The 11,662-nt window shown below is 35.8% G+C and overlaps 1 protein-coding gene across 1 annotated transcript in view; it reads left to right on the top strand.

Annotated features, from left to right (window-relative positions):
* Positions 1-218: 218 nt before the first annotated feature.
* LOC104516355 (phosphatidylinositol phosphatase PTPRQ-like) overlaps positions 219-11,662 on the top strand; it is a gene marked incomplete at its 5' end in the record, with an annotated part of 48,414 nt that continues 36,970 nt past the window's right edge. The window contains 3 exons of the mRNA XM_010160659.1: positions 219-551; positions 7,150-7,271; positions 11,115-11,301. Of these exons, the coding sequence (XP_010158961.1) occupies positions 219-551; positions 7,150-7,271; positions 11,115-11,301 (642 nt within the window). The remainder of the gene's footprint in view (positions 552-7,149; positions 7,272-11,114; positions 11,302-11,662) is intronic.

Here is an 11,662-nt window from a genome sequence, read left to right on the forward strand (position 1 = left end):
TAATTTTCTTTATTTCAAAAGCTCTAGTAAATGTATGCCATCTATATATGTACAGTGGGCTTTACACCAGTAGAATTGTTCCTCACGAACCATATGAAATTGAATCTTGTTCTTTAGACATGCTTATTAAAATATTTTTTCATCACTGGATAAAAAGTTTATAGTTGCAATCACTTTTCATTCAAATGGAGGTATCTTACGAGTGTTTTAATCTGTAGTTCCTAGTGCTCCCAGGGATATTGTTTTTTCCAACGTACAATCAACGAGTGTGACCTTGAATTGGAGATCACCGAAGTCTATCCTTGGCTACTTTCAAAACTACAAGGTTACCACACAGCTACAATCCATCCACTGCAGTGACTGGGAAACGAAGGAATGTATCGAACATGAGATGCATCAATATTTATATGAAAATATGGTGGATGGCCGGATAGAAGAGACAGTGTATGGACTGAAAAAATACAGATGGTACAGATTTGCAGTTGCTGCCAGTACGAATGTTGGTTATGGCAGTTATTCACCTTGGATTTCTACACAAACACTTCCTGGATGTAAGTAAGAATGTTTGCCGTGTGTTATAATGCTGTAACAATGTGATGTTCACGTACATAAGCAAGAACACTTGTTGGAAGTTATTTCTTCATAGACCTACAATATTAGTGAATTTAATAAATATTTATTGCAACTTTTCACTTATGAAATATCATTATATAAATCACGTGGTAGAAATGCATACTTGACACTACTTCATATTTTAATGCCTTTTGGATGCTCTACTGTATTTGCTGCTTACCCAACAGCAATTTCATTCTTCAGCCCTTTTCCAGATCTAGAATTGATAAGTCTAAATTTTGACTACTTTGGGTTGATATGCCATTTTCAGTCCATCTCCACATGTGGGATATGTCAGTGAAAAGTAGTCCTTTTTTTTAATTCTTTGACGAAAGTCTGTTCTCTAATGTCATAAGGCTTTCCTGAAATTCTGCTGTATGTTCCTGGCAATAGAATTTAGGTAGTAGTTTCAGAAGATTTCAGATTTCTTTCCAATACTATATCCACCTGAAGAGATTGCAAATCAGAGTGGCCATGTAACACCTACAGGACTGTCGTGACAAATATTAGCGTGGTAATGCCTCAGCTGAGGACTTTGGTTTCCAAGTAAGAGAAGAGCTAGTTGTCATGGATAAGTCATTGCTAGATATTTGAGAGAAGGAGACCTGAAACATAAATTATTTAGGAAATTGTGGCATTGACATATGACCTTCCCACACAGCCCACAGCCAGCCTAGATCAGAGAACATGTGAGATCTGGCCTCTGGCCCATGCAGAACAACTGAGAAACACTATGAACGTCCTGGCTAAAAAGAGCTCCTTCACTCCTTTCCCCTTCCAAAGCAATCATAACAGAGATACCAAGGGCTTAAACAGCTGCGTACCAAGGACTACTCAATGGTCCTCATACTTACTTTATTCCATTCATGTTTTTACAATTATGTGATGTGAATCCAGGAGTCCTTTATATAATGCTCCTCACAGTATATGTGCACTCTCTGTAAAGTAATATAGTCATCTATCCCTAATTACTTCACAATTTTTCCATTAGGTAAGGAAATACTATCATCTTCATTTGCAGGTTGGAAATTGCAATAGCGAAATTCTAAGCCCCAAAGGGCAAAGAGATTTGGACACTGCGATAGTGAACATCACAAGACCCCAGAAGCAGTCCTTTGGACTGAGAAGTACTGGAATCAGCTGCAGTCTCATCCTCACGTGCACTTACTTTCGTTGTCCAGTGGCTCTTATGGGGATGCTATGCCTCTAAATTAAGGCAATATTTTAAATTAAAGTGAAAAAATCCTAAAACATACCACCCCAGATGGAGCAGAAAATAAGTAACAGAATGTGTGCAGCTCTTGAGCCAACAGCTCTGGGAAAATTTCTTACTATTAGATGGATAGATCTCAGCTGCTGACATATGTAAATACTTACCTTCCATAAATTGTTGCTGAGTTTAGGAAAGTTAGGCATTCAAACTGGACAGAGAGGCAGATAATCAAAACACATATAATCACCTAAAGATAGGAGCCTCTTTATGATTTCCTCTTTGGATAGTGATAATTTAGTTTAAGAGCAATCTAATTCCCGATCAGTCCCACTGAGGAGATGGTGGTTAAAAGTATAAAAATCTCACAAGACTGCACAAGCCTTTTCCATGCCAATACAGGGTCATTCTCAGTAGTAGGTTCTCTGTGTGCTCTATTAGCTAGTTTATTAAAGGGGTTAGAAGTTTAAGAAGTTCCATTAGTTGTTGCAGCCCAAGTGTCTGTGGTGAGGGAAGTGGGCAGTGACCAATTGCCTGTGACCTAAATCCATGACACGTCAGGAGATGAGCTGCCTATAAAACACACCACCATGGAGTCAAGGAAGCGTGGGCACTATTCCAGATATCATGGCTGGGTGCTGGTCTTTTTCTTGGGGAAGTGGCAATCAGCTGAGGAGGAAAAAAAGAGGAACTCGACACTTTGCACAGCTGGGTAGTCAGCTGGTAGCTCCAGGCAGGTTTCAGCAGCGCTGGGAGCCTCCCTCAGCAGTGGTTGATCTTTAGGAAGTGCAGGTCTCTGGCTACCTGACCTCATACTTTCCAAAGACTAGTCTTTAGAAATGGGGTTAAACGACTAAAAGACTTAGTTCTTTTCTTTCTTTTGCAACGGGTACTGCCTGTAGCAGGTAAAAAAAATTCTGGATGCACAAAACAGAGCTGGCAGTCTGGGAAGCCTTGGGGAGTGCCTCCAGAGAACAGGTGTTGATCCCCCTCTTCTTTCCCTCATGGACATGGCCAAGCATCCTCTGGATTAGCCTGCTGGTACACAGCCAATATACATGGTCTGTTAGGGCTTAAGGGTGCTTAGCTGCTATGTAAAATAGCCTGAGTACTTAGCCCATAAAATCAATGGGAGTTGTGTTTGCAGATTTGAGGGCAGAAGTTAGCCACTGTTTCTGATTTTCAAGAATTGCCTCTGTAAGACATTGCTTCTGCCAAAGGGAAAGTTACCTTGGTTGAGAAATAATCATCAAATGATTTTTCTCCATAAATAATTGGTTTCTCAGAAATCTGTGTTTCTCTCAAACCTAAAGAAAATATTGCTGTTACTATAATCATATGCAGGAAGTTACAATATTTAAACTGAAAACTGTTAGACTACTAATTTCCCAGAACACAGAGATGAAACTTGAACAGTAGCAAAATTTACATAACAGAAACCCTTAAATATTCTTTAAAAGTGCTGAGGATTTGACTGTTGTGCTAAAGCAGAAATACTTAATAACTCTGACTATCCAGTGACTACGGTGAGCATCTTAGCTATTTATTTCAGTTGTTGATTATGAAGGTGAATTTAAGGCTACAGGAATTCTTTTTAAGATTCTTCAACTCGTTTGCAAGTTTCAGACCAAAAATAATGCCTGTGTTCTGTACTGAGGGTGGCTATGGTGTTACTCTGTGGAAAATGTTACAGGTTGTTCAATACAGTCCAGTTGTTGTGTCACACAGATAAACTATTCAGCCTTCTGTCTTGCAGATTATTCTCACAGGAATTGTCCTACTGTCTCATAAAGTAGTTTGATGGCACTGTTATTGCTTAGCTGATGGATTACTCAAGAGCCGAATCTACTCTGAAAGATGAAATATTTCCAACATGACCTAGGTTTATATAGTTACCAGTACAGATCACAGTGTTGTATCACAGTAAGGGAAAGGGCAAGAAGTGTTTTCCATAGCTGGGGAAACTTTTTTCCCCTCACACCTGCACATAACCCAAGTTTCAGTTTTACATTTATAAAGAGAATAAGATAGAGCAAATTCATGCTTTCTAACAGAAAAAACACTTTGGAGGGTCAGCGTTAGGTGGAAAATGAATGGCAGTGAGATCACTGACCTAATTTTGGATCTCATACAGTTACACAATGCAATACTTCTTGGAAAACTACCAAGTCTCCTAATTCCAGGATATACTGAGACACAAAGGAAAATCCCACATGTTCGAATGTCCCATGAAAGCTATGACATAGGGTTATGCTCCTCTTTTCAGCACCTTCCCAGTTTCTTGGTATACTTAAAGAAATGTTTCTGTATGCTGAAAAGCAATAATATTTCATTTGTTTTCATGTGCCCTTTCTTCTGGCAGGTTTTGCCTGAAAGAGCTCATTTTTCTTTGTGCCTTTCATTCTCTGAGAGCTAAATATTGGCAAGTAAATATGGCCTGATATAAGTGTTTAAATATAGGCAAAAGTTAACCTAGGTGATTATGAAATGAAATAACTGAACTTCACACTTAATATTTTGGAGGAAATGAAAAAAAAAGCTGGTCTTAACCAAACTGGCAAGCAAGGATTTCTGCTAGAAGACTGGAGTATTCAGTCTTATTTTTGAGGATTATGCTAAATGATGGGCTATCCAGACTTATGTTCAAGCTAACACACTTAACTGCTGCCTTAGCATCAGGATGCAGATGGATGGGAAAGATGACCCTGACCTCCATAAGACCCACATTCCTGTGCAAGGATAGAAGCATGATAATCAGGAAATGATGGTTATTAGTTACAGAAAATGCATTATTGTGAAAACCAGGAGAAAAGTGCTTATGAGAGGAAGTGATTGGATTATGGGGGAATGAGAGAATAAGACTAGGTCATTTCTACTGAGTAAATTGCTGTGATTTATAAGAGAAAGGGTATAGTGATATCATGGCCTCATATTGACTAGTTTCATTTCACAAACAAACCTAAATCAGAATGTGGCAGTTACCCACTGAAGCACACACAGTATTTAAAAAGCTGGGTTTTGTAAGACATGATACGTTAAACACATATCTTTTTCTAGTTTTCTTGCTATTTTTGCAAGTTATTTCAGAAAATATTCCTGAATTTGAGTATCATTCAGTTAATGTCTGATACTGTACTTTTCACAATGAATATAAAACAGGTATTAACGCTTAGATGTATTTTTATAGCTACCTTATATACAACATTCTCAATTTTAGTTTTTTTGCAAAGATCTAAAAATGTATCAAATATAAATTGCACATGGAAATTATCCATATAAATAACTTCAGGTCCGATAACTTGTAGATTATATTATGCTTTAAAATTATTTCACACCATCATTGTCTAATGCATAAACCTAAACTGGCTTCTGGAAAAAAAAAAAAAAAAAGAGAGAGATTAAACGCTCCATTAGAGCTATAAAAAAGTAATGGAAAATTGTCTTTGGAAACTTGATTGTTTTGGAAACCATGGCTTGGGAAGCTATGTGTATATATATAATTTTATACTGTTTTTAAGAAATTTCAGCTGGTGTTAAAGGTGGTATCACTGCCACAGTTACTGAAAGCATTGTTTACACTAAAAGACACTGTTTGAGCAACAAGTCTGACATGCATTACCACCAAAATAAACTTGATTTGGGCTAATTCTAGTTTTTAGGGAACATTTTTACCCTTGTATTTTGTTGTGTCTGTTCTAGTTCCCCACTTAACAGCCAGCCTTCTCTGAGCAGTCTCCTCTTTCAGCACCCCTCATGTGCTCTCATAGTTCATTCAGTTACACTCTTCATTCAGTTGTTCCATGATATTCGGTATTTTTGAGGACTGCTTCCAATGTTTGAATCTGATCCTGCCTACAAAGTCTAGTATACTCCTGCTAATCCCAGCACAGCAATCTACCTTCAGTCTCCAACACCCTAAACTCTTCACAGTATCTTATCAATTCCCAAATTTTTCTGGTTTATTCTGCAATCGTGGTTCAAAATTTTCATCTTTATGGAGCAAAATGTCATGATTTCTCCCCATTAATCTTTCACACATAATTTCAATAGCTATGTACTTTCTTCCATGCCATTTTTCCTTTTCCTAACCAGTTTTCTACCTGAACAACTAAGTAATCTTGCATACACCCCACTTTTTCTCATTAAGCCCTCTCACCTGATGATTAATAGCAAAAACATATGTTTTGATGCATTAATTACGTTTGAGAAAAAAGGTTGCATCTTCTGACTGGGATAGATATAATCACTTTTATTGGTTTTTATAACAGACTGTCCATTAATATGTCTTAATCATACTTGTTTTGTGTTTGAGGTTTTTTTTTGGGGGGGGGAGGGGAGGGAGATGTTGGCAGGGTTATTTGGGTTTTTTTGTTGTAGACTACTAAAAACAAACAAACAAACAAGCACTATGAATCCAAGTTCTGGAAATATGTAAAAATCTGTTGTTGCCTCTGTAACAGGCTGTTTACTGATATGGGTCAAAGTTGGGTTTTTTTTGTAGTAGACAAAAAGAAAAGGCACTATGGAGCCACGTTCTGACATTACCTACAACATGTTTTCACTTCTATTCCAAATTCTATCTTTCTGAAATTTACAACAGTCGTTATGAACAAGTAATACCACTTACTGAGAACTCCTGTGTCGATATTAAGATTTCATTTATTTCTGGTTCATGAATAAGAAATAACTAGTTTAATTCACATATTATCTTGACAAAAGAAAATTTTAGGAAAATCCCATTTCTTAAAGTGAACATTCTTCCCCGCTTACAATTCCTACCACTTTTTTGTGTGTGTTTTCCAGAGTTTCTTAATATGTTAAGAATAAGTTTAAATGATACCCAGAATTATTTTTTTTCTCTATAAAATTATTGTACAACTACTTTCTAGCATTGCCAGGTATTTTGTCTAGCATGTAGAAGACACTGTGTTTTCACAATTTCTTATTTTTTGAATGATTAGTTTGACATAAACAAGTATATGCTTTTCTATTTTTCTAAATAGTTGTCTATGTTTTGATTGTGTCATGTAAAATACATATTAATACTTTGTAATTAAAAACCCCTATAATTTCAATATAAGATGAAGTTGTAGGCAGTTCATACTCTAGAAAAGTTGTAGTAAATGCAGTAAAAGGTGTGTTTCTAAATCACACTATATGTATTTGAGAAAGGAAAAAATGTTATCGTTATTTAAGTAGGGTATAATGGTTAATGTGTGAAAAAATATTTTAAAATTGAAAAATAATCTCTACTGGCCACTAAAATGACTGGATTCTTTGCTGTGAACCTCTTTGGCCATGACTGACATACATATTTTTTTCTACAGCTCCAGATGGTCCTCCAGAAAATGTGACTGTTTTAGCTACATCTCCTCACAGTATTAATGTCAGCTGGAATGAACCTCTCATCATTACTGGACCCACTTGCTACCTCATAGACATTACCTCAGTAAGGCAACTCTGTTTTAATTGTTGGTAGTAATACAGATGTTCGGTGATATAAATACCACAGCAGGTGTTCTTATGGAAATTACAGGACAGACATAAGGTGGATTGAAAAATAGACTCTGTCTATTTCCACATAAATTCCACTTAGGAATTAATTGTAAATTTATAAATTTCTTAAAGAAAGATAAATTAATTACTTGGTATTACAAAATGTGTGCTAATAAGAGGTATTGGGGGGGCGCGGGGGGGAAGTGCAGCTATAAATATATATAGGAAAACAGTAGCTGAGCTTTGCGGAGGTGTCCCTCCTTCTAACAATAATTATGCTGTTTACCCATAAAAAGAATTACTTCAGTTTTGTTCTTTAAAGGAAGGAAAAGTTCACTGTCATGATTTTACAAATCAGAGTGGAGAGCCTAGCAAAATTAAGTGACTTGTACAAAGTTACACCGCATCAGAGGGCAAGCTTTAAAGTCAAACTAGATTTCCCACTTTCCACTTGGTACTCTGTCCATCAGATTAGCTGTATTTTGGTAGCACAGCAATAACACTTCTTTCTCCTTGATCTTTATAAGGAAAAAAAACGCTGGCATAATAGAAAAGCTCTAGTGGCCTTTCTCTTTTCATCCTCTACTACCCTTATAATACTCCTTAAAACAACCACTAATAAACCTCATTTCCTGCCCTGTGGCAAGATAAAAAAAACTTTCTAAATTCAAGCACATGAGAAGTTTTAAGTAGGATATAGGTTCCATGTTATTCCAGAAATTATACAGACAGTGTTATCTGTGAAAGTGGAAATTTTACCAGACTTTAGCCAGGAAAACTTGCTGTTTGCCGCTTCAAAAATCCTGAATCAGGATGTTAGATAATCTGAGAAGAGCGTAAGACTATTATGTGTATGTTTTCATTGTTTCTGAATCGGTCCTAAGAATTACAGATATGCTAAAATGTTAATGCTGAGATTTTGTTCAATCAAAATTTCAAGATCAGTAAAAAAACCCGAATATTTTTAAGCTCCTGAGTAAAGTTACAAGAGAGAGTAATGTGCAGTTCTGCTATTTTCTCTTCCTCTAACTTCATTACATGATATGTAGAGTACAATCTGTTCAGTTCTGAACACACCACAGCAGTAGTATGGCAGGATGAAGGATGTACAATAATAAGAGGAATACTAATAGGTAAGGAATGGTTCCTTGGCCCATTGGGTAGGTCACTAGAAGCTGCATAACAGTTTTTATTTCTCCTTTACTAAAGTTAGAGAAGATTTTTTCCTTTTGAAAAGTTCTCATCACTTTTGACCAAACTACATTAGAGTGCATCAACAGAAAAAAATATTTTCATGCTCTTGATAAAATATCCTAATTCAATTTTCAAAGTTTGATTTTTTTTTTGTGTGTGTGTGTAATATTTCATCAATTTGTATTTAAACAGTTTCTCCTGTCGGATAGTTCCTAAATTACAAACACGGTGTCATCTGATTCTACACTATGAAAACATTATAAATGCCTTATGAATAAAAGTTACAATAAAATGCTTAAAGTAAGATGAACAATGGAATGTTTCATGTGAGCCTGACAGCATTTGGAAGGAACTCAAAAACCTGGTTTAAATGTTCAGTTTTGGAGGGCTTTGGTTTTGTTTTTACAAAGTGAGGCTTTTTTCAAGTATATTTGAGGTATCTAGCTTTATGTTTAGGGATTCCTTGTAATCAGATGTTGTCTGTCTAATGATCAGTAAATACAGGAGTCAGTTTTGTAGATAATCATCTTCATAGACAAATCTATTCCTTCTTTAAGGCAAACAAAGCTGTCACAATCTTTTTCAGTGAAAATTTGAGTATATACTTTATTGTCCCAGTGGGAAAATTTTTATGAATTCCACAAACTTCCTGTATGTATGACTCTACTTATTTTAGTTCTCAACTGAATATCTTTAATGATTTATAAAAATAGGCTCACAGAACAGAATAATTGCAGGTTTCTACTCTGTGATGTCTTTATTCTTAAAATGTAGTAATTAGTGTTTAATTGCTAGGATATTCCTTTCAGTTTTATAGATCAGAAGAACTAAAAAGCACTCCCTCATTTTTATTCCTCCAAGTCATATTTTAGTTTGTCTTGCTGCCTGCTGTAATTAGAAGTATTCCTGAACAAAGTATTGCTGAGTAAGGAAGATGGACCTGAACCATTAAACTTCAGGAAAAATAGAAATAAATTTTATGATGTAGTCTTGTGATTGTATTTTAGCTCTAGCTCTTATATAAATATTTATATGCCAGATTTTTGATAGATAGGAAAAGTTTTTCAGCTCTTCTCAGGAAATGAATGTCTGTTTAGTCCATCAGAAAGTTTAGTTCAGGTTAATTCTCAGTGGGGATAGATGCATATCTGTCAAATAAAAGGTATGCTTCAACTATTCTAATGTTTTAGCAGCTGCATTTAATACAGATTTCATCCAGTGGGAAAACTACTGTACAGCTACCTAATCCTCTTTTCAAATTACACACTGAAGAAACAATAATGAAAACATCATTAACCGAAGTAGTGGGAATAGACATAAAAAGAATTTTGTAAATGATACTTGATTAAACACTAGGAAAGCTCACATTATTTTCTTTTTTCTCCTTTTTTAAGCTAACATTAGAATTGATTAGTTATATATAAAGCCCAACACTATAGATTTTTCTACAGAACTACAGATTATTTGAGATGCAGGGATGATAGGGATCCAAAGGAGTAATCCAGTCTATATCCTGCTGTAATACAGAAACAAGTGTACCTAGAGTCTTCCTTACCACAAATGATTCATTACCCTCTTCTTAAAAATGTCCAGTGCTGAAAATTGCTCAGCAACCCTCAATAGATTGTTCTAGTTTTTAAATAAACTTATAGTCACAGTTTTAGTTACATATTTATGTATATTATTGCAGGCTTTGTAATATTTAATTCTACTCTTTTTTTGGCACAAATAAAATCCCTATCTGTGTTTTCATGAAAACTAGAAACAATGGATTAACTCATTTAGTAACATCCTTTTTTATATTTTGAGGTTATTACTATGTCTTTCAGTCTAGAATAGGGAGAATGGTGAACCCCAATTATTTCTGCTTTCTAGCTTTTCTAGTGAGAGAATTACTCCCGCCCCACTCTCCTGTAAGTAGTGCATATATTAATATATCCCAGGTGGTATTACATTTTCTGCAATCATATCAATATTATATATTGATGCCAAATTTTCTTTTGGGGTTGGGGTGGTTTTTTTGTTTGTTTCTTTCAGGGGTTTTTTGGTGTGGTTTGTTTGGGGTTTTTTGGAGTTTGTTTTGTTTTGTTTTGTTTTTTCCAAACAATTTTCTGCTATATAGCTACTCATCTTCTGGATCTCTGCCTAGTTTGATTCTCTTATGGTCGCTGCAGCTCCTCTGGCCCAGTGTCTACCAGTCGATTCATGTTTGCTTGGTGGAAGACAGCACCAAGCAAATAGCCCATTTCCTTAGTCCTACACCATGTGAAGTGCTAAAGAGGCAACACACAGAATTACAGAACGGTTTGGGTTGGAAAGGACCTTAAAGACCATCTAGTTCCAACCCCCCTGCCATGGGCAGGGACACCTTCCACTAGACCAGGTTGCTCAAAGCCTCGTCCAGCCTGGCCTTGAACACAGGGGTGAGATGGAAGCATAGTCCCCTGTGCAGCTTTCTAGTCTTGGTAGCTAGAGACTTCTTGGGAACCCTTCTATGTAAATGGTTAGAAAAGTGGAAAGATAACATTTTCAAATAATAATGCCTTGCTTTTGGCTATTGCAAGTCTTGTAATCATCTTTTTTTATCATTATTATTTTACAGGTAGATAATGACAATTATAAAGCTCAGTTTCTGAAGACAAATGATGAGACTAAATTCTTAGAAATTTCTGATTTAAAAGCATTTACAAGGTATTCTGTAGCAATCACTGCTTTTACAGGGGATGTTAATGCTGCACTCATTGAAGGCACAGCTAGTTCTCCAGTAATTGTCTCCACTTTTGAAGCAGGTTTGTATTTTTCTCTAAGTTATATGGATGAAACCTTGCAGTTTTTGTATTATCTGACAAGTAAATGAGAGTTTTTAACACATGGAGCACATTTAATGCAGATTTGTACTCACAATATGTTTTCTTTAATATTTAAAAATGCAGCAGTCAACAAAAACAAAATGATGGTGTTAATAAATACTGAGATTTAACTTTATTAATGCAGAGGTCTTAACTTGCTTGATGTAAAATGTGGATGTGTGGAACACAGCCCTCTAGATCACTCCTATGGTCAGTGAAGAGATGTCCAGTCTGTATTAGCATGTGTATATATAAGATACCTGTCTTAGGAAGGGATGATTCTCCCTTATGGAGGTGCCTC

The sequence above is a fragment of the Eurypyga helias genome, unplaced genomic scaffold, assembly GCF_000690775.1.
Source record: "Eurypyga helias isolate BGI_N326 unplaced genomic scaffold, ASM69077v1 scaffold9471, whole genome shotgun sequence".
Taxonomy (NCBI): domain Eukaryota; kingdom Metazoa; phylum Chordata; class Aves; order Eurypygiformes; family Eurypygidae; genus Eurypyga; species Eurypyga helias.